Below are 24,239 nucleotides of genomic sequence, written 5' to 3' on the forward strand. Positions count from 1 at the left end.
TACTCATAACAGTGACGTCACGCTCAGCATTCGCTAACTGTGTCATTCAATACTGAGACCCTGTTACTTTAGATCAACGCACAGCTGACACACGTTTGGATCTTTTTGTGTGTGTGTACGTCTGTGGTATGCCACGGCGTCCATATCTGACAGCACATCCCACGTGAAATACACTCACACTATCACATGGGTCAAAGTCACAAACCTGTCGCAATCTTACGGTGTGTATAAACACCGGTCTCGCACTTGCTTCGACACACTTACACACCCACTACACAACATCGTGTAGAGCGCTGTGATACACACTACCAACTTCAGACGCCATTAACCTTGGACTAAAATTCGCATTCCTCAATACAAGTGTCAAGGATGCCGATATTCCAGACATGCGCAGTGATTCTTGACGGCAAGAAGGAAGTCTATCGGAAGGGGGAGACAGTGACGGGGTCGTTAGTGCTGGACGTCACAGAGGATGTCACCGTGAAGGGAGTCCGAGTTTACCTGTATGGGGAGACGCTGGTCAAGTGGGACGAGTTCTCACCTGGCAGTCTTGGAGGAACCAAGGATTACATCGCCAAAGAAAAATACTTTGGACTTGTTTATACAGTGTTTGGCAAGAAACGTAGGTTTATGAAATTTTATTATGCATAGAAATAAGGTATTTTCTCATCGAGTCTTAGAACAACTTAAAAAATGTAAAGTAACAGTTGTTCTTGTACTAGAAAGTAATTTCAAAAGGTAACATATATACAAATAACGTTTAAAAAATTGTATCTTAAGTCCACATCATGCACTATGTTTTAACTAAAACTAATTATTCAGAAATATTCAGTTTATTCTTTTGTTTGTTTCAAGAACCTTTGATTTTGATGTCAATTCCTTCAAGGATATAAATTAAAATACATTTAATTTAAATATTAACCACACTTACATTTATCACTGGCAGGCTGGGCACAAGATGAACAGTGTGTAATCTGTCACGGGACATTGGAATGTTATTAAAATCTATGCCAATATCAGATAACTGCTACAAACAGTATCTATGAAGTAGGTCAACAGGGACTTGGCTTGTAAACCTATAGCATAGACCTAAGCTAGAAGGTGCACAGGACAACACAGGAAAAGCAGCCTTGAACAAGAATAGTCTTAACATACCGGGTAATTGTATCTGTGCACTATATAATTACGATGACCCTAAATACACCTGTTGATGATGCATTTTATCAGGTTTATATAACCACCTGTTTCTGTTTTGCCATTGGATTAAATCAAGTATAGCATGTAGGTTAATATCAGTTGCACCTACCAGTTTGATATTGCCATGTCGCTTAAAATCAGATGCACTGATTGTTGACAAATGTTAGCACTTTATTCATGAACAGTAAACGGTACATCATTTTGGCTGAGACAAACAGCCCCATCCCCACCTCAACCATTTGAGCACCCCCCAACCAAAAAGAAAAAAAAGCAACAAACAAACAAACAAACAAAAACAAATAAAAAATACAATAGATATAATCAGGGATAATTCTGACTTTGGCGTTAAAACATTTCTTCATACCTTGCATCTGTCCATATTAACACCAAAATGATACAACCTCTCTCTACCAGAAAACGCCACTGGACCAAACCACACCCTGACGGCGGGACGACACAATTACAGGTACAAGTTCAACCTCCCAAAGGAAGGCCTTCCGTCCTCCTTCGAGGGAGAGTATGGCGCCATCAGATTCTGGGTCAAGGTTGAGGTGGACAGGCCGTTCCCCAACTTCAACCAGTGTTGGTACCGTGGCATCACCATACTGGACGACATCAATGTCAACGACCCTCAGTATAAGGTAACAGTACATCACCGTATAACTATGTAGCTTACACTTTGTACCTTCTGATGTTTGAGGCGCTTAAGGATTAAGCCATTCTGTAACTCGTGCCATAGAACCAGGTTCGCTTCCCGAAGCAGAGACTATGTGTCACGCCCATTTTGGTGTTCCGTGTCTCCATGCAACCGAAATACTCTGTCGGATATAATTGTAGCATTTCACTCTCATAAAATGTTATGTTCTTGGTGACAGTCATCGGTACGACGTCAGGCAAAGAAACAGGTTTCCAAGGCCCTTGGTTTAGGAGATGCTGGTACTCTGACCTTAACAGCTGCCACTGACAGGGGAGCTTACTGCGCAGGAGAAAAGGTCGCACTGAAAGGTACACTTTGTTGCAACTCTGAATGATACGTTGAACCTGGAGGAACAATGTTGACACGTTTTGGGGTTGTTTTCAAGCTCGCGTTATACAATCAGTTTTGTGTTTCAGTTGTGGCAAACAATGAGTCAACGAAAGACATGGGGAAACTGAAGGCTCAACTGGAGCAGAAAGTTGTCTACACAGCTAACAATGAAACGAAGACACGGCAAATCGTCATCAGGGTTCTGGAGGGAACTCCAGTCACGAAGGTTGGTCGGGCTTAAAGTGATTGTTAGTGAGTTAGTGGTATCACAATAGGAGCTGAAGAAGGAAAGTCGGCTTAAATACGTTCCCGAGACTGGGGGAAACTGACCACAGAATGGTGCTGACTATCATGAGTGTGTCAGGTATCTCACAGGCAAACTGTAGCGCAAATGGGTCGCGTAGCATAGAGAAATAATCAGTCTTCATACATGCGAGCGAAGCGAGCGAAGGTTGGCAACGTTCTTTCCTCGCTTCGGTTCGAAAATTATATTTAATGTCAAAATAAAATATCGCCACCATCAAATGTATACACCCATTTCTTCACTGGGCTGTGCTCTCACATTTCCAACCCCATGTTGAACAATTACTCACGTGAAATTTTTTTTTTTCAACAGTTAAAGCGCAATTAGTGGTATGTCAGACCGTTCTTTGCCTCAGTTCCCCCTTCCAGCTTTCGGTTCAGGGGACACTAGTCATTCTTATCACCGGATGTTATTTATTTCCTATAATTTTCATCTCTGTTGAGGAATTTATGGGATCAGTATCAGCAAATGATAAAGACGCCTTAAGACGTTGACGTTTAAGTTTCAAAATCTGAAGCTGCCTTCCTGTTGTGCAGGGAGAAGAGCGGGCGTGGAACAACCAACTGCTGGAGGTGGACGCCATTCCACCATCGACGAAGACCAGGTCCTGTCACATCATCGCCGTCAGCTACTACATCAAGGTAGGTCACTGCTACAGATCAAGCTGCCTACATCATTAGAAGCTTTCTATATATTCTCAAAACAGAAATATCTCAGTAATATTTGCTATGAAGGACCATAAGTTAGGTGATGTGTTTTCTGAAAGATTTCAATCCATCCGTCCCTCCTCATGGTAACATTAAAAATAAAATAGTGACATAAAATAAGAAATCCATGTCCACAGTGTTACCTTCAACAAGAAACTGCTAAACTAATCCAAACCATTCACCATTCTTAGTGCAAGAGAGAACCAGTTATGCAGAATGTAACACAGCGAGCGTTCTAACAGCAGTTTCAGGCGTTGGCAGATATTGATGATGTAAACTCCAGTGAATGAGCGAGTCACCTATTCACCAGCACAATATCTGTTGTAACCCAGTCAGCCAACGTGGCGTACTTTACTGAGAATGTGTAATTCTTGTGTTAACATGTACTATTATACACTTAGGACCCAGAATACTGTAAATACATTTTGTTTTGTAAACCAGGTTCTGGTTGAGGTACCTTTGGGATTTAACCTTGAGACCACCCTTCCCATCACTATCGGCACCATACCGTACGGCCACACTCCTGCTACTGCTGGAGCTACTGCAGGCCCCAGTACAGGTATGTCTAGTCTGCCTCCCAGACCCACAAGAATGCTCATTAAGAAAGAACTCCTTCTAAGTCTAGAGTGACTGTTCAAGTCCAGATTATCTCAGCGCTAAGCATGAAATTGAGACTTTTTTTAGGCTACGTTAATATTTTATTTGTAAACATATACGTCTTTCCAGACAAAAAGACGAGTCCCAATTTATCCATGTTTCAGATAATATTATCTTACAACTAATCTTGTAAAAACCTCTTTTTTAGAATGGGTGTGTGATTAAGATTTTAACACTGTTATAGTACCATGGCGGATGACACAAGAAAGAGTTTGACAGACTGTATCCATGTGATGTATCGAAAAAGTCCTTGGTACAACAAAGTCTTGAACAGATAGGCTTTACCACATCTCCCAAACAGGTTTAAGTGAAAACGTAGGATTTTTAGGGAAAGTGACATTGACATATATACCATCCGATTGGTCTATATTGAAGATTCCTTTCAGAGATTGATGCCTCCAGTGCCATAACCTACACCAAATGCAACCGGGGATTTCAAGTCTGCCGGAAATCAGAAGGGAATTTTGTGAATTACAATTACATCCCCATGTGTGCCTACGTTGTAAATTACACGTTTCCCCCTCCAACACGCCCTACTGCTGCTGCTGCTCCTTCAAGACCTGCTGCTGCTTCTTCAAGACCAAGTCCTGCTGCTGCTCCCGCAGGACCACGGCCTGCTGCTGCTGCTCCTTCAAGACCAAGTCCTACAGCTACTCCCTCAAGACCAAGCCCTGCTGCTGCCACAAATACTCAACCTAAACCGGTTTCTCAAAGCGAGAAGGTTCCTCCAGCAACCTTTGTCCAAGCACCATCTCTTGGTCCTTACCAAGCTCCTTCCCAAGTTACTTCATATGTCCCCCCGCAAGCACCACTTCAAGCTACTGCTCCTCCGATGGAACTACCCCCGTCCTATGAAGATGTGCTGAGGATGGACAACCCAGCTGCTACTACAGAAACAGCTGTAACAGTAAGTAGGCAGTAGCTGGGGAAAAGTATTCTCTCACTGTTGCTGTTCTGAAGTAAAAAATGTGTTATGTTCCCTTTTCAAACGGGACACTCCTTAAGCATAATTCTATCTTTTCAGGAGCTTAAACTGAAATTTCAGTTTGAAATGAATCCATTGTTACTAATGTATATAAAGTTTTGTTCTCTATACTTTGGCATTATTTTCAAAATGAACTTTGTTTTATAAATTTATGGGTACATATTTGTCTGCCTTTCTAGCCTGAGATGGCAGATAAGCCGTATGGGGTGCTTTTCCTTCGATTCCCAGACACCCGTGTTGAGGAGTTCAGAGACACCATTGGGAGAGAACACCAGAGTCTTGCAGAGTGTGAGGGCGAAATCATAGCATTTGCGCCACAGGTGATTAAACATGTTATCCACGAATGGAAGTTCTTCCTTGAAATTATTTGAAGCACTATCATCTCTCAACAGCACAGGACCAACAATCTAAATAGGTTCAGGATTAAGATTTCAGTGCATCACCATCTCAAAGAACAACGGGAATGCATGGCTGTTTAGATACTGTATATCTTGTTTGCATCAATGAGTTTGGTTTTACGTTGCTCTGGATAGTGTTCCAGTGTCAATGCAGTCAGAACTTAGTGCTGACGCTGGATAATCCAAGCTGTCTGTTAGGCGCTAGAAGGTTGTGGTCATGGGATAACAAGAACACATTTATACTACGTGAACAGAGGCAGTTTTGTTAACAAAGCCACTTACCTGAGGAGAGACCACATGTATCACATGTGCTTTGCTGTGGGGCAGTCCAAAAAAATCTCAGGATTAATGTTGCCAAACACAGTCATCCATCCATGGGCTGTCTGCGCCCAACATTGTTTAACTTCATCTGATTTTTAACTTCAACACACACCACCACATATGGTTCGGATAGAAAATATATGAGGATGTGCCAGTAACAATTTAATTATTGATTAAATTATTTTGCCTCATATAGCATGTCGATATCCTAAAAGTTTTTCTTAAATATTGAAGACCCTTCACGAACCTAACGAATGGCCAGCACGCACCTCTGTCGCCATTTTGAAGTTCCCATCTGAGGAGGTGGCAGCTGATTGGTTCAACAAGACTGATCCAAGATGGCTGGGAACCTGTGACGCCATTGTTTTAACAATGAAGGAACAGTTCAGAGAAGGTGTGTTGACATTTTTATATATAAATTATGCCTCTCTGATGAAGAAGTATAGAACCTCACTTGAAAAGTACTGCGATCGGCAATATTCCACTTTATCAGGATGGTCTGAAAATACTCGAATGTGGACCAAGCAAACACGTGGATTAAGCAGTTGGGTGAAGGAGAATGGTCTCAGGGGTGTCCTGCCTTCCCATCATATATGGCTACTCTCCTAATAATATACAAATAGAAAATGGAGCTGTGTGGCGTAGTGTTTTGTAGTTTTTCACCACCCCTCTTCTCTCTTAACCTCATCGTCTAACAGCCTAACTGTTAGTCATCAATAGTCTCGAAATATTTCAGTACCATAATCTAATACCATCTTTATTGTCAGCTAACCACGTCTTTTCAATGACATCTATCAAGTACAAGTTGCCATTGCAAAAAGCCAAAGTCAACAGATACACCAAACTAGCTCTTAAGACGGTGCGTCCTTTAAGGTATGTTTTATAACCTGTTTCATACATGTACAACATCAAATTGCGGAATGTTTTGTGCATGTTTAGCCTGAAAGATATATTGCCTTAGAGACGAACATATTTTGAGTCTTAAAGACAAGCCGTTTTGCAGTCAGTGCTATCCCTGTAATATTACAATGGGGTACATGAAGTACAATGGGCTTCAGATAGTGTATTCACTGAGGAATCAAATCTGGGTCTTCAGTGGCATTAACAAACGTGTTAACCTCCGAACAACTATGACATCTATTGAAATCGATTGGTTGCTACAGGCTGTTACAGAAGGGGGTTGTTTTGGTTTCTTCTTCCAAGTTCACACCATTACGAGGCAGCTGGGTGGAAGACAAAACGCACGTCACAGTATCCCAGTGGGAGACAATGGACCTTTACTTCGAATTCAGAAACAAAAACAAAACTGGTAAATATGTTTGTGATTAACCTCCAGGAGCTGCAGAACTGAATTTGGTGATAAGTTGTCATCGGAGCAAGAGCGTTTCTTTGTACTATGCCTTGAGTCTAAAATACACGTCTCTATTTAGTATGGTAACTGCGATACTTTATTTGATTGTTAAAAAGAAATCAATATTCATGTTAGTAATTTTATTGCACCGATCAGGCAGGAATATCAGGAAAGGCCAAGTCCGTCTAGTGTTGTTGTCAAAAGCACTCCTGATCACACTATGTGTCTACTCTTACGTTTAGACATTGCATTTCGTTCACAGCTCCCTACAAGGAATGCTACGATTTACTCAGGGAAATGGCTGACGTCCGGCCATCAGTTATTTTCCAATCGGAAGATTTGTCTCTCTTTCAAATGACATCAATACAAACGGCTGAGAGATCTGACAGCCCAAGTGTTGAATTCCAGTCACAGAATACTCAAGCTGAAGCTGAAAGCAATGCTTCAGGGGAAGTGAATGAGGCTTCGCAGAATGTGAACGAGACTTCAGGAGAACGACGGGCAGAGTCTACAAGATCTGAGAGTCCAGCGGTCGAGGTGCAGTCAGAAGATATCGATAACACTGAAAGCCAAACCCAAAGTGAGTCTTCAAGTCATGGGGAAGATGCTGACGGGGAAGATGAGGAAGAAACTGTGGACACAAAAGCCCCAGTAGCTGACTTACAGTAAAGATTTTCTGTATGGAGTCCAGATTAATGTATTTTTAAACATAACTGATGATAAAGAAATTTATTGATTATTCCTCTTCCTAATAAAACTATACAGATACATTAATTTGTTTGTTTCTGATGTATATTGTGGCACATAATAGGGAACAGTCCAGTGCCTAAAGGAGTGAGTGAGTGAGTTATTATTTAACGTCACATCGGCAATATCTCAGCCATATCGTGACGAGTCCTTCAGGAATCTGTGTGATTAATCCAAGCAGTTAAGTTAAACATAATTAAAAACATAATTAAAACACAATTATCATATATTCATGACATATAATACACATTGCTGCTTGTAAGAAACCAAATAAACAAAATTATAAGCTTGCAGTCGCGATTCAATAGTGCAATATTTTGTATTTGGGCTTACTTCCCTCGAAACGAAGCCCTCGGGAGACCGAACCCAGTCATAGCGGGTGGAAGTGTAACGACGGCTTCCGACTGGCTTGTTCATTTGCTGATACGCTGAGGGCTCATTGTGTGTACAGAAAGCTGATCTGTTTGATGAGCATTTTAGAAGTATGGTGAGTCATAAGAAAGTGAGATTCTTTATGGGTAACAACTTCTTTTATTGTACTTGATGCGTCGTTTCAGTATGGATTCATATATCGTTGTCAAACAAAATCATATGCACTAGAAGAAGAAGTTGTACGTATATAGAGATGTTGGATTTTGTAAATACATGTTCTCTGAATTTGCGTTCGATCCAATCAAAAATCATCTCAGTAGAGATTGTGAACTACTGCGTGGCTGGAAACTGCCAATCTTCCAAGTACAAAGCAGGACTTGAAACTGGCAAGAGTTTGCACCAGTTTCTGTCAGATCCAGTCATCAGAGAAAAATGGATGTAGTTTGTTTGCAACCCACAGACATAAAAACATGTCATGTGTACAAGTATCACACCTGCCTAAATACATAATGCGGCAGAGACAGGACTCGGGTGCACGAGTCATAAATCAGTTCATTTTGTTTATGGCCTGTGGCCTGATAGATGTCAAGTTCAAATTGCACGTGACATTCAGCTTTCTCTGAACTAAGATTAGGCTACTGCTCACGAATTCATACTCAGGGCAAGCATTTTGTTTCAAGCTTCGCGAACCTATTCACTGCGCATGCGTTATGGCCTAGCGCAGCACAGCTGTTGAAACCACTTTCCCCCCAGCGCTGGTGGAACTTTAGTGAATTGTTTGAACTCTGATTTCGCGGGCTTTTTTATCGCGTTTTATCCAACTTTATAGGTTGAATTGGCATTTTTGATGATTTGTTTCTCTAAGTGCATACCGAAAGGTATCAGAATCCGCAAAGTTGTGTTTTACGTTGCATGTGACCTTTAAACAACCATGTTTTCTAATCTGACGACTGAAAAATTGTCTATTGATTGACTATTTGTCGAGCACACCTGTCAAGAATATGTCAAGCAAGTTACTGAGTTTAGTTTTACGGCGCACTCACAATATTTTAACTATATGACGCTTTTCTGAAAATAGTCGAGTCTGGACCAAACAACCCAGTGATAAAATGTCATGAGCATCGTTCTACGGAATTGAGAAAAGAAGACATGTGTCAACCAAGCCAGCGAACCTGACCATCCAACCCTGTTGGTCGCCTCTTACGACAAGCATGTGTTACTGAAGCCCAATTCTAACCAAGATCGACAAGTGAGTGAGTGAGTGAGTGAGTGAGTGAGTGAGTTTTACCCTTCACTCAGCAATATTCCAGCTATATGACGGCGGTCTGCAAATACTCTAGTGTGGACCAGACATAGTCGCCTTTTATTGCAAGCATGCGTTGCTGAAGGCCTGTTCTACCCCGGACATTGGTCACATAACAAGTAAGCTAATGGATCTTCATAGTTTTATTACAAATTCCCAGTTTTAACACAAAGTACAGGAAACATTCACGCCTTTCACAGATCACTGACACAGAATTTAAAGGACACAGTCACACATTTTACAGATCACAGATCACAGACACAGACTTTAAAGGAAACAGTCACGCTTTCTACAGGTGACAGTAACAGGGTTTAGAGGTAACAGTTACGTTGTCGTAGGTGACACTCACGCTACTAATTGGTCCGGGGGAACACTAATTACAGGGGTGACAATAATACTATTAGCAGGTCACAGTCACATGATTGACAGGTAACAGCCAGACTTTTTACAGGTAACTGTCACGCTTATTACATTTAACAGGTACACTAATTACATGTCAGAAGCACACTAACAGTGAAAGAGACTAACACTGGGCATACTGTTTATCATATCAGAAACAGGAAGTCACGGTCAAACAAGGACAGTGACAAACAAGCTGCAGGTCACAGTCACATCAATTACAGGTCACAGTCAAACGATGTACAGGTAACCATCACCCTATTTAAGGTAACACAATAATTAATCACAGTCACACTATTTGCAGTAATACACACTAACACGCCTTGCTCACAGTGTAATAAACCAATCTCTAGTTTAAAAAATTAAAAATGACCCTCTTATATACTTCCATCAGCACAGAATGTGTATTACCAAGAGGTTTCTTGTCAATAGGGTGAACGAATTACCAAGTGACCATTACTATACATAAGTCTCAGTCCTCCCTGAACGTCAGGTTGAGCAAACAATATATTCACCCCGGGTAATACATGATGACTCCATGACCCTTCCCACAAATGCCTTTTGCAATTGCTCTTTAACATTTCTAATGTCTCTCTTATGTCTGGAATGTATGCATCGTTCGTAGAGAAACAGACATGTGATACTTGTCTTTGTTGTGACGAATGAGAGATAACTGGGTCGGCTGTGCAGGTTGATAACGTCTTATGGAGGTGTGTTATTGTCTCCAGTATTACATACAATGCATTGCGACATGCATATGATAGTTGATCGATCAGGTGACTGTAGGTATGTTGTGAGTGAGCGCCAGTATCCTCCCGTGGAGATATACAAGATATACTATCACGATAACAAAGCATATGTTACTTCGGACCACTTTCTAATTGGCATTGTGAAATCACATCTCGATAACGCTGCAACATACGACCCTACTTCGTGAGTATCATAAACGAGCTTTCATAGTAGTAATTACATACATAATCGTAACAGTCAACGGAATTAACCAGATGACTGTATGTTCAATAAGCTTTTATGTAGAATAGCACACACAATGCAATGACGTCATTACTTTCACCTTGAACAGTGAGTAGAAGGGCAATATGTGTTGTCTCAATAGTTTGCGCATGTGTGTGTGTGTTTTTTGTTGTAAATGTGTACTTCTGAACACGGCTGAACTTCACCTCTTTGTATATATTGAACAGCAAAAGAGATGCATTTGTAGAACAAATGAAAAGTCAAAGAAAAGTTAAGAGTTCAGGTTTATGCCCTCTATTTAAAAACTTGACGCCCCGTTTTGCGTTCCCTCTGTTTCCTCTGCTGCTCAGTAGACCCTCTGTTTTGACGTATATCCCGTGTACACACAGGAACCCGATATCGCACTGTTCCTTAAACATAGACCATAGATCTACACGCACGTCACATATTAATAGAGTAAAGGAGCAGCAGTTGCCATACTGGATTGTCGAGTCGACATCGACTCGCTCCGATTTCAGGGTGAAATGTACGCCAAGAATTCGGTGACATTCGAAACTATGCACACGTACCTCTCAATTATACATGTCCCCACATACCCTTCCTGATTTCCACGACACAACACCCATTTTGGTAACTTTAATACGTCCTCAAACTCGAAAATGAAACGTTATTGATCACTGGTCTCATTCCTTAGTCGCCATTGTGTTGCCATGCAAACGTGACAATACGTCACGATGTCTTGTATGGCGCACAGCAAATATTTCAGCTGTGGGATGGAAGCCTGCCAAAAATCGGACCAGATTCAGTCAGTAAAGTGAAAATTTTGTTTTCCATAGGGAGAAGTGTGTTCACGAATGCATGTATCGTGCAAAGTTCAGTCATCTGGTAATTTCCGTTGACAATTACGACGCAAATATACGTCTAACAGATCAATGAGCGCTCACGGAGATACATTCCCGTACTGGGGGCGTAAATTAGAGCGTTGTGGTGATCTACTGTCATATGCATGTTGCAATGTACTGTATATAAAACAGGGAGCAATAACATCTCCTTATCACATACCACACTGCACATAACGCTGTGCTCAGTGGAGTAACAAGAACTACCTATATAATAGCTTATCAATCTAAACCTTTGACACCGTGGTTTCTAACTCGTCTCCAGAAATATATTGTTTGTTACAGTTCGTTTTCTCTGGGGCTGAAAGATGGCGCTATTCAAGACATGCTCAGTGATTCTTGACGGCAAGAAGGAAGTGTACCGAAAGGGGGAGACAGTGACGGGGTCTTTAGAGCTGGACGTGAGACGGAACGTTACGTTGAAAGGAGTCCGTGTTTACTTGTGTGGGGCCACTCTGGTCATGTGGAACGGGTTCGGCACTCAACAAAAGGACTCTGAAAAATATTTCGAAGAGTTTTGTACCGTATTTGGAATGGAAGGTAAGGTTATGAAACTTCACAAACTTGCAATAAAGTAAAACCTGGAGGAACCATTTCCCAACGGAAAAACTTAATCAGTTAACTCAGGGGACAGCCCGATATTGCCTTTGTGTCCTGGAATTTGCACTTTGGGACAGGCATTGTGGTTCCATGTAAAATTTGCTGTCAGTGTTCTCAGTCCCATCCGTGGTTTGTACATTTATCATCAGCTCTATAATCCGGTACATTGTCTAATTCGGATCACTTCTTCAGCCCCAGGGAGTGCCTGTTTAAACAGCTTCCACAGTATTCTCTTTACGTTTCCAGATACGAGTTAAAATTAATCTTCATCATCGAGTCAGAAGCGACCAAGTGCGTGGGACACTCAGACCCACTGATTTGGTTAAGTGAGTGAGTGAGTTTAGTGCGGAATGAGAAATTATAGCGAATGTATCCATACAGACTTTTCAGACTGTGATGTCGAACCTCATCGAACCTTTTTTTGAGTAGCATGGTAATGTGTGAAAGATAATCACATTTGAAAAAATATGCAACCACACTGACAGTTGATTGTTGTATAGATGTCGAAATAGTTCCATTTTTATAACGTCAGATACCTGCGTCACCTCATTTCCCGGAAGTCAAAGACCGCGTACCCGTGGGAATCGGTATGACACATCACACCATCACATCACGCCATTCATTTGGACCAATCACCGTACAGTATCGAACTCACTCAGCCGCTCCAATGACCTAATTAAACACCTGGCTCACACCCCGCCGTGAGAACCGGTATGACACATCACGCCATGGCATCACCCCATTGATTTGGACCAATCAGCAAGTATCAATACTTACTGGTCTACAAACCAGTTTCAACCGGTTTTCATTTGAACTCCGCTGACAATAATCACTTGACTTGTCTTTACACCATGTTTACATGTTTACATACTCAATCACCTTTTCTGTCGCATATCTCAAAGTGTGTGACGTTGAGGCATGTGGTCATATGATATCTCCTCATATTGTTCTCTCACATGTTATATTTTCTGCCTGCTGTGTTTTGTTTGGATCCATACATATTCAGAGATGAAGCGTACATAGATGTTAATAGTTCGCCGGCTTAAGGACACATTTGCCATACTACATATGAATCAGAATGACTTACCGTTATGTCATGATTACTTTCTTTATGCGCATTATGGTATCCTGACGGGGAATGCCAGCATGTGTGTTCCATACTAAACCATGTGTATCCAAACCTCACATGTTTGTGGCTGTATGGAATGAATCAACCACCAACGCGCATGAGATGAAAATACACATCTGTGTATCTCTCAGTCACCGCCGCATATTAGCGCCAAGAAGTCTTGGGTAGGCTGGCACAAGTCTCTAATACGTTTTATCAGAAACCGTTCATGCACTGCCCAGCTCTAGACTAAGCAGACAGTATTGCCATATAATTACGAGATTCAACGAGTTTAACCTTTAGGGTCGGCTTAAAGCAATGCTAGGCTGCATTTAAACATGTGGTGACCCACATTGCTCTAGCGAGGAGGAGCTATCATGTTTCTGTCAACTGTTACACTGGCGACAGACAGCACTGAGGGTATGCGTACGAGGCCGCTCGCAGTGTTACTAGGATGGAATTATGAATTTGCTCTGGCTAAATAGGATTGAATGAATGCCTCATGATAAGACGTTTTAAAACAAACACAAATGAATAACTTGAATATACTCATATAGTGATGGGGACGGTGGGGTAGCCTAGTGGTTACAGCGTTCGCTCGTCACGCCGAAGACCCGGGTTCGATTCCCTATATGGGTACAATGTATGAGGCCCATTTTCTGGTGTCCCCCGCCGTGATATCGCTGGGATATTGCTAAAAACGGCGTAAAACCAAACTCACTCACTCATTCATATAGTGATGTATAGCTTTTGTTCTAACTTTGCTGCTGTGTACGTGCGCTTCCTTAGACTTCCACCAGGAAATGGTTTGTCGGACAACGCATTGGTGTAAATAGTTGCAGACTCAATGGGCAACTCCATGGGGAGCATCCACTTGGCACACACCTTGTGACTAAAGGTGGGTACCACTCATTAAGAAACAACAAAACGATAGACTGTTTTCATGGTTTATTAGCTCCGTTTTAAAATGAGAAAACTATGGGATAGGAGCACGCCCAATAGTCTATAGTACATGTCATTGTCCTTCATCATCTTCGCTCTCTGTCTCAGATAGGGTGTCTGTATCATCATCATCCTCAGTCAACCCCTCCACCCAAGCCTCGTATTTGAACAATTTGGAAAACACATCATCATACATATTATTGCCATCTTTTACTTCTGTTAATAGTCCTTGTGTCTTTGGGCCCCACTGCATATGATACAGATAAGTAATAAAGCGAGCATACGTCTCCTTAAACGCGATCCAGGTTACTATTTTCAGTCTGGTTTGGATTACGTCCTCGCTAAAACCTCTCTTCGTCTACAGCTGGCGTTTCTCATCCAGTACATCTCATCATCATCATCATCATCATCATCATCATCATCATCATCATCATCATCCTGTTCCATTTCAGGACATTGCTTGTCGTGTAAATGTTGTTGTAAGTTATGGTTACTGCTAAACACTTGACCACAATAGTCACATTCTGACAGAGGACGTGGTCTCTTCACATCCTCCTCCCATTTTCTTTTCACTCGGGGTATTCCAGGAGGGCCCCCATTGGACTTTTCGGGACACCAGTTTTGCCTGTGTTTTTGCAAACCAGAAGGATCTTGCAACATGAGTCCGCAGTCATCACAAGATGACATTATACAAGGGCTGCCATCGTTTGTAGAGCCATGAAATACGTTCGGGATAAGGTTTAATGTTCAATCTTTTTAGAAGCTGCTTCACCAAGTAGGTTTTTCCACAGGAGGTCGGCCCAGAAACAATCATGCTAAACGGGTGTAAGAGTCTAAATTCTTCCTGGGTATACTTTCCGATGAATGTGGTTGCACTGGTGGTGGCAATTGCGGCTGCTGCTGCTGCTGCTGCTGCTGCTGCTGCTTGAGATCCTCTCCAGAAGTTTTGTTCGAATATGGCGGGACAAGCCATGAGCCCAAACATATTGTTTGGAGCATACGGACAGGAATGCATGTTCACACGGCCACAGTCCTACTACAAATGACACATTTACCCTTTTGTCTCTATTTAGAAATCTATTTCCATTTTCTTTCTTGACACTGCTTCCGTGGTAGTTTCCCCTGGCTGGATGAACCTTTGCCTTTCCCTCTTCAACTTTACTTTTGCCTGTTCTACCACTTGTTGAGTTGGGGTCACGAAATTAATCTTAGGTTGTTGTTCTGAGGTTTCTTTTGGTTGTTCTTTCTTAATCTCTGGATCGTACAGTTCTAAAAAGCGATCCACAGACATCACGGCAGATTTTTCTCCTCCACGCATGATGGAATGATAAGGATCTCCTTTCCCTTCAGCCCTGAGCATGTACAATCGGGTCCATTTTTCGGCATCGGGTACAAAGAGTTTGTATCGTGGATTATTCATGACGAAATACCAAAACGGGAGCGACTTGAGGTGATGTGTCACTGTCACTGGTCCACGACTAAATGAAGCAAGATTGTCTGTTCTCTGTTCATGTCTAAGATGTCTTGTCGAATTTCCTCAACATCTTGAAATGGCCATCATTCTAGAAAACAGGTTTCTGTTTGATCTCAATGAGTAAACCTCTATTTATACACAGACAAGAGATATACCCTTATACTCATTTATTTTCCATCAGTAGACAGTATTTACATAACAAATCCACACGACTACCCCAACGGGCCATCTCTGTCTGAGGGACTCACACCAGAGTCAGATAGGGACAGTCTGGAAACCACTTTTCATGTTCGACCCAGGGATCATCATCGCCTTCCCAGTTCTTGAGAATGACACCACATTGATAACACTTAAAAATCTGTTTTCATGAAACCGTTGGCACCACTTCATTCAGAATGAAGTCGGAGGATGATTGTTCTGAAACAAAAGAATAAAAAACCAACACGAATCACCGACTCTGTAACTGGCTTCGCGCTCTCCATGCTTAGGGGGTCTAAGACACCCTTCTTAGTCTTAAGACTTGTAGACCTTAGACTTCTAGGCGACTTCTACACAGGCCAAAGTGTGACTCAGTAAGTAAACCGTACTTACAAGGAGTCCCTTTCTTCCTGATAGGTGGTGTCATCAGTCTTGAGGGTTCCTTTCAATTGCTGTGTGCTGCTTGTTGTGGTGTTTCGTGCTGTTGCTGCTATTGATAGGGTCTCCAGTATCTCCTGTTCATTGTTTCTGTTCACACAGCGATTTCAGATGGAGTGTCACTGTCACTGGTCCAGTGATAAATGACGCTAAATGACCGTTTCTGTCCTTTTAAAGGCAGAGCGTGGTTTCGACTCATGGTCATCTGGGTTATGAGCCCAGTGCGCTTCCACTGCGCCACTCTGCTGTACTTGCATCTGCCTTTTTTGTTAGGACATCCCGGTGAGTAGCTTCCATTTTCAAGAGGGAGAGAGAGATACCTGGATGTCGTCTGAGTATTCAGGGACGAAGTGATGCCTAATCCAAATGAGAGGGGTTTATGTATTTCACTGTCAAACCGGATGAAACCAGTTCATCTATTTGTATGGTTGGTAGGCGTCTGACCTAAAAATACACCTATGGTTGTGAGGACCGCTCAAGGTCGTGGTGAAAAATATAAGGTTAGTGTTTTCCAAGGTCACGGTGAGGTCACGCAGGTGTTTGATGACGTCATGAAAATGAGACTATTTCTCCATCTATAGAACAGTTGATAGATTCCATTAATATAATCGTAGACCAGAGATGCCTGTTTGTGTTTATCGTAATGTGGATGGCCACTCTGACAGGGCGTCATAAATAGAGGTTATTACATGGGCATGTTAGTCATACGTTTTATACGAAACGAGTGTGAAATTTTGTATTGCCCTAGCGTTTGACGGCAAAATGTAATTTTGCAGGAGTTTCGTATACTATGACACACGTGCTCGAGTTATTTCTTTAGTGTCCATTTTATTCATGTACATTTGTGCAGTAAAACACGATAAACAATACGGGTGGCTGTAGGAGCGTTGAAGGGATAAGGGGTTAAAGGTTTGTTAAAAGTAGTAGTGGTGGTGGGGGATAGTGGAGGTAGTAATGGTGGAAGGCGAAAGGGGGCGGTTGTTGGTGTAGCTGGTATATGAGTAAGTGGGTGTAGTTGACTAGGGGGTGAGAGAGTGTGCTGTTGTGTAAATACTGAACCGTTATGTAAATGTAAATGAATGTGTTGTTAAAGATCACATATACTCCCTGGCGATACAAATACATAAACCATTTACTGACATCGTTACAAATGAAACCCCGTTATTAAAACTACTCATTTCGACATTTAATTGCCTTAAATCGACCTATTTGAAAACAGTGCACAATTTTCTTCCCGCGAAAGAAAGTTCAAACAATCAGAGGGGCGAGTTTCCGTGACGTAATGTGAGGTATACCTATATGGGTTGGTGTAGTATTCATCTACATTTCCGTGAGGTAGACGATCTTGTTTATAGGTTTGTCCAAACCGGCAATCGTGACAACTGTTTTAAAAATGAAAGCTCTGTTTTCACAATCTACTGCCATTTAATTTAATTTAATTTTGCTTATTTCCCGAGATACAACGTATTTTCATAGACGATTCCGCTTGTTGTCATAATGGTTAGAAATCGTTCTGTTACAAGCAGTGTCATGCAAAGTCTCTTTTGTCATGATTCAAAAACATATTCAACTACAAGTAGGATCTGAAAACAAACCGTAATCTAATTGATTCTCTTCAGACCATTTTTTTAAAAGTGGTGTCTGAGAATAAATGCTATTTAGGATTGTTTCCACAGAGTTACAAAATCTAACCTACTGTCTACTGGTAGTAAAATGTGTATGTGATAGATGGACTAAAGGATGTTGCATGACATTGCATATAACATAACATTTCACTCGAGGTGAGAGTATGATACTACTTACAATATTATTGTTACTTCGACCATAACCTCGCTTAAGAGGAAGATATCGTTATGTTACAAGTGTCATGCAAAATCCCTTTGGTCAGCAATCATTTACTACAACTAGTAAGTAGTTTTATTTTTCTTTTCACTCGATGAAAACAGATCTAAATAGCATCTTCTAGTATGGGGGTAGGTGTTTCTTGGTGTTTTGGAAGTGTGATGGATAGTTGATTGAGCGACTAGTTTCAGAGAAGTGGGCAGCAACTGCGTTGGCTTGTATTTGTTTGTGGGCAGGTTCGGGAGGTTTTATTGAGTTATATTTATGTATTTTCTCTCAATTTTGTTCCACATTTTCTGAGAGTTTTGATATATGTTGAGGACAGATATCTTGTGAGTTGGTTGTTGTTAAGGGTGATCAGCTGCAGGTTCCTGTCTAGCCAGTTTGAATGGCGGGGAGTATGAAGAGTGAGTGAGTGATTGAGTTTAGTTTTACGCCGCACTCCGCAATGTTCCACCTATATAGCGTTGGTCTGTAGATAATCGAGTCTGGACCAGACAATCCGGTGTTCAACAACATGAGCATCGATCTGCGCAATCGGGAACTGATGGCATGTGTCAACCAAGTCTAACCTCCCGTTAGTCGCCTCTGACGACAAGCATAGTCGCCTTTTATGGCAAGCATGGGTTGCTAAGGCCTATTCTACCCCGGGACCTTCACGGGTCGGGAGTATGAAGAGGAGTATATAAACACATATGAGGCACTATAAAGAAAACATATTTAACAACTTTGAGGAATGGTAATGGTGGGGAAAGGAATGCAATGTATAGCCCCTGAATATATGTCACAATAGGCTAACCTGTTGCTGACTATGGTATCAAACAGTACTCGCTTCCTAGTCCTTGTATCTGTCCATATTGATAACAAAGTAGTATTACCTCTATCGCCTAGAAAATGCCACTGGATCAAACCACATCCTGACAGCGGGACAACACAATTACAGGTTCAATTTCAAAATCCCAAGGAAAAACCTTCCGTCCTCCTTCGAGGGCAAGTGTGGCGCCATCAGATACTGGGTCCAGGTTGAGATCGTGATGACGTTCCCGAACGTCAACCAGTGGAGGTACCACGGCATCACCATACTTGACGACATCAACGTCAACCACTCTGAGTATCAGGTACAATTATATGGATGCTGAACATAGTGCCTTTTGAAGTTTCTACTTTTGAGGTGCCGATTGGAAGCTCGTTAACTAAAAGCGGAGGACCTCAAACAGTTTCATGTCAGCGAAAGTGAAGTAGTTTCTATGTCACGTTGAAGACTTTGCGTGAAAACTGTAGCAGAAACAATATCAAACCATGTTTCTCGTAGTTCTGTTCATTTATTTAAACCTGCCCACATTCAACCTACATGTTATTGTTTTTATTTCCAGGCATCAGTGGAATGCCAGGCACAGAAACAGGTTTTTAAGACTCTTGGTTTTGGAGATGCTGGTTCTCTGACCTTGACTGCTGTAACTGACAGGGGAGCTTACTGCGCAGGAGAAACGATCGCACTGAAAGGTACACATTGTTCTAACAAAGCTGGAGGAACTATGTTGACAATTTGTATGTTTAAATCCATAATAAATAATGAGTCTTGTGCTCCAGTTGTGGTGAAGAACGAGTCAACGAGGGATCTAGGGAAGCTGAAAGCTCAGTTGGAGCAGAAAGTTGTCTACAAAGCCAAAAATGAGTTTTCCAAAAGCAAAATAAGGACAGAGCACAACGTAATCAGGGTTCTGGATGGGACTCCAGTCATGAAGGTTGGCCAACCAGATGCAAAATACCGCGTTCATTGTAACTATTACTTCACAAATATGTATTCACAATATATGCATTTCTGTATTTAAAATAACATCCATTCTATGGTCAAAGTATTCAGGTTTTAAGGGTAGTGTTTTGCACACGGTTGAAGTCATAATGTCTTGCTGATGATCTGTTTCTATAACGGTTTCCAACCTTTGCCATTTACGCTCAGTGAAATCAGTTGGGGCAGACGTTCGAGATACGTTATGTTTTGGCTTTGCTTATTCCAAGCATAGTAGGTGATTGTCATCTGATATTTCATTAATCCACGACAAAATCAAAACCTTTCTTCTGTCCAGGGAGAGGATAGGGTGTGGAAAGACCAACTTTTGGTCGACTTCGACCAAGGCCACATCCTGTCGCATCATTGCCGTCAGTTACTTTATCAAGGTAGGAAGAACTTTCATCAAGGTTTCTATATTTTAGCCAATGTCCTGTGTATTCCTAATTATTGAAAATTGAAAACACTTTTGGCCATAAAGTTCATAAGGTATCTCAGTTCTCAGTCCGTAGTTGCACCATGAACATGTTGGTATATTGTGCTATGAGATACATTGTCACAAATCGCAGCACTTACGTGTGAACCTAAAACCAGATGACCCAGGAGTGTAACAAATGCCTCAGTACAAACGCCACAATGATCTATGGTGTCACAATGTTATGTGTCTCTGGTCCATGCTAGGATGTGTGAGATTCGAACACCTGATTTGTATCGACATTCTTAGATTTAACATCACCGACGTGCTTATCTTTGTCAATTGTGCTACTTCGTATTCGCCAACTCAGGCTGATAAAGTCATAACAACTATTTCAAACAATTTAAGTACGAACTCATAAACCTTGTCACAGCAATGCAGTTTATATATTGACTTTTTCAACAGGTACTGGTGGAGGTGTTTTTGGGTCAGAACATTGAAATCGCTTTACCTATCACTATTGGCACCATTCCGTACGGCCACGCCCCTGCTGCTGGGGTAACGGTATGGGGAGCTACTGCTGGCACCAGCACGGGTACGTCTGACTAAGGCTCCATGAAAATGCTTACGACCTTGGATGTTCCGGTTTGAATTAACCTTCAGCAACCGATATTTGTCGTAACATACAACTAACTGGATCGTGTGTGTGAGGCTCGCTGAATTGTCATTATATCCCAGTTACGTAGATCAAGAGGATGATGTTAATCACTGGATTATCTGGTCCAAAGTATTGGTTGACAGACCGCTGGCGTACAGCTGAAATATTGCTGAGCTCGTAAAAACAGAAGAAACGAACACACAAAAAATGTGTTTACAAATTTGGGTTTGGTCGTGAGCGTTAAGTACTTGGACTTGTCAGATGAAATCACATAATACGTGACGTCATCAAATAGTTGTAGAGTTTGGAAGATACAAGATATATGATATACTATATATGTTCAAAGGAATGCTCAGGTGAGTAAAGTGTTTAACGTAACAGTATTCCAGTGTGAACTGAAAAAGGTGTCACAGGTATTGGACTGACAAGTTTAGTATATTATTTTGGGATTTGAGCAACCAATTACTGGTTTCCTATGGGTCCAAGGGACGAAGTTCTCTATAGTGAATTATTGTATCCCATAGGAAGTATTTTCAAAGTTAATGGTACTTATAATTTTGCCATTATAACAGAAAGAATACACATCATCGTTCGATTCTGGAATCTACAAAACTGTCCACGTGTATGGGTCAGTGACGAATCACGCATTCTGCTTCAGTGCTATGACGGACGTGTACATGTTTATCAACGTTGAAATGAACGTTTCGCCCAGGTTCACTGATATGGTGGACCAGTGTTATTATGTTTTGAGACATATCCTACAATCAGAATATAACTTTGTGCGCCTTCAAGGCAATTGAACTGTTGTTCGGTACAGAGACGGAACCTCAAGGGTGTTTATGGTTCCGATGATTGTCCGGCAACTGGAGTTATTCCAGCAAGATAATGCTAGGCCTCACACAACCCATGCCAGTATTTGGTAGCATCAGACTGAGGACATCACAGTGCTTCCCTGGCCTTCCAAATCGTCCGACCTCCACCCCATCAATGATTTGTGGGATGACCTCAGTCAACGCGTAGTGAACGTCAACCGACGCGTTAGATCAGCTAGATCAGTTAGATCGAGGGCATTGCAAGAGTAATGAGCTTGAAGTCCAGAAAGTCGAATTCAAAGACGTATTCAGTCCATGCCATGCCGTGACTACGAAGAACAAAATTTTGGGGTTCATGGAGACAATGGCAGATGTTAATGAGAAAGACCAACTGGAAACGGACGCATTCATCCTTTGAACTCTCTATAAACTATACATGATAAAGGACATTTGGTCAGTAAAGTTTGACTGCAAGTAATCAAGAATTACATGTGTTATCTTACTTTATACATATGCGTTTCTTTTGGGGTAGAGTATATAACAGTTACACTACTTATACAGCACTTATACAGTACAGTGGGGAAGTCTGTAGAAGGTAGCCCTGGCCTGTGATAGTTGCAAGATAGTGATAGATGACATCAAATATGAGCCATTCGTAAGTCACAGCTTGTCCCAAAGCGCTATGACAACAGTATTCAACAAAAGAACATCTGAGATAGGTCAGAACCACCCACCTGGAGCCCAGACACCAAGAAAACAACACCCATCAGGCAAATACTCAACTGTCATAGGAGCACAAACACTTAATAACACAGAAAAAGATTAGGAAAAGTTCCCTTCCTGATCTGAAAATCCTGTCAGCAAAGCGATTAATGGCTATGCCATCACTAACCTAGCAGCATAATCTAAATTTGTTCGTGCTTTGCTGGTGTCTGCTGTGACTAAAATGTATCATCCGGTTGTTTATCATTGTGGATTCATTTCAGAGGTCGGTGTCTCCAGTTCCACAGCCTACATCAAATGCAACCGGGGATTCTATTCCTGCATAACGGATGACGAGTTTTCCAACTTCAAATACGTCCCCATGTGTTCTTACAACACTTTCAGCACTGTCCATAGTTCCTGATGATGATGTTGAGTCAAACAAACATTATGGCCCTGATGTTGGTACAGATGGTGATCCTGGTGGTGGTCCTGGTGGTGGTCCTGAAGGTGGTCCTGATGGTAGTGCAGCATTAGAAAATGCATAATCCACTACGCCGACATGACTGAGCAGGAGAGTACCAACTCGTATTGACCAGATGAAAGATCATTGTATAGATCTGAAGTTTCCAATTGGATGATTTGAAGGCAGACCCGTGAAGGTTTCGGGGTAGAGTAGGCCTTCAGCAACCCATGCTTGCCATAAAAGGCGACTATGCTTGTCGTAAGAGGCGACTAACGGGATCGGGTGGTCAGGCTTGCTGACTTGGTTGACACATGTCATCGGTTCCCAATGGCGCAGATTGATGCTCATGTTGTTGGTCACTGGATTGTCTGGTCTAGACTATTTCGATTATTTACAGACCGCCGCCATATAACTGGAATATTGCTGAGTGCGGCTTAAAACTAATCTCACTCACTCACTCGATTTGAAGGCAAATGTTTTAATGACTGAAAACAACATGCTCAGGAAGTATTATCTTTACGCAGTATTCCAGTATCATCGCAAATACTGAACAGTGATTATTATTACTATTTTGATTTTCCTGTTCATCTGATAAATAATTCGTATCAGGGAAAGAGCTAGTTCTGGTCTGACCAAAGGCCAGGAAAATATCGACAAAAGCCAAATGGGGAGTTGATGTCGATATCACAATATTAAATGTTAAAAACCGTCATATAAATGGAGACAAAGTCAAGGTTGTCAAAGTATGTGAATCATTTAAAATACCACCCTTCCGAGTTGTATCTGAAGTTTTTTTTCTCGGTCGAGCAAAATTGATATAACATGCATTTACAACGGATGTTTAATGAAAGAATCTAGGCTAACGAAACAGTAAATAGTATACCACGAAGGAGGTCAAGTCCAGTTTACCACATATCATCAAAGGTTTGTGTGTCAAAGGATAAATTGGGTGAACGTATTAAAGCCATGTAGTGAAAATACTGCGCACTCCATTTTGAAAATTAAAGTACATTTTCATCTATTCTTGTTGATTTATACATTTTTTGAAATTGTGGATTTCAGTTTCATTATGAAGAAAATGCAGCTATAGATTCATCCAATTTATTTGGAATGTAAGATTTGTAAGTATGATAATGTCAATATTTCACATGATGAA

At 41.5% G+C, this 24,239-nt stretch overlaps 2 protein-coding genes across 3 annotated transcripts; both read left to right on the forward strand.

Annotated features, from left to right (window-relative positions):
• The first annotated feature begins 244 nt into the window (after nt 1–244).
• Nucleotides 245–7,717, forward strand: LOC137257917 (arrestin domain-containing protein 3-like). Of its 2 annotated transcripts, none has more exons than XM_067795425.1 (12): nt 245–622; nt 1,612–1,838; nt 2,073–2,202; nt 2,311–2,450; nt 3,065–3,169; nt 3,677–3,794; nt 4,279–4,799; nt 5,057–5,197; nt 5,831–5,990; nt 6,364–6,469; nt 6,760–6,905; nt 7,210–7,717. In XM_067795425.1, exons 1-12 carry the CDS (start codon nt 370–372, stop codon nt 7,614–7,616), a joined length of 2,454 nt encoding a protein of 817 aa, XP_067651526.1. In that variant the 5' UTR covers nt 245–369; the 3' UTR covers nt 7,617–7,717. The 2 variants fall into 2 exon arrangements, with proteins under 2 accessions (XP_067651526.1, XP_067651527.1); XM_067795426.1 differs by having other exon boundaries at nt 257–622; nt 6,800–6,905.
• A 4,076-nt stretch (nt 7,718–11,793) lies between these two features.
• LOC137258984 (arrestin domain-containing protein 3-like) lies at nt 11,794–24,104 on the forward strand. Its single transcript, XM_067796686.1, has 7 exons — nt 11,794–12,179; nt 19,133–19,359; nt 19,615–19,744; nt 19,832–19,986; nt 20,329–20,419; nt 20,911–21,040; nt 22,902–24,104. The coding sequence occupies exons 1-6, from the start codon at nt 11,948–11,950 to the stop codon at nt 20,943–20,945; spliced, it is 870 nt and encodes a 289-aa protein (XP_067652787.1). The 5' UTR covers nt 11,794–11,947; the 3' UTR covers nt 20,946–21,040; nt 22,902–24,104.
• The last annotated feature ends 135 nt before the right edge of the window (nt 24,105–24,239 follow it).

Source organism: Haliotis asinina, chromosome 12 (assembly GCF_037392515.1).
Source record: "Haliotis asinina isolate JCU_RB_2024 chromosome 12, JCU_Hal_asi_v2, whole genome shotgun sequence".
NCBI classification, from domain to species: Eukaryota; Metazoa; Mollusca; class Gastropoda; order Lepetellida; family Haliotidae; genus Haliotis; species Haliotis asinina.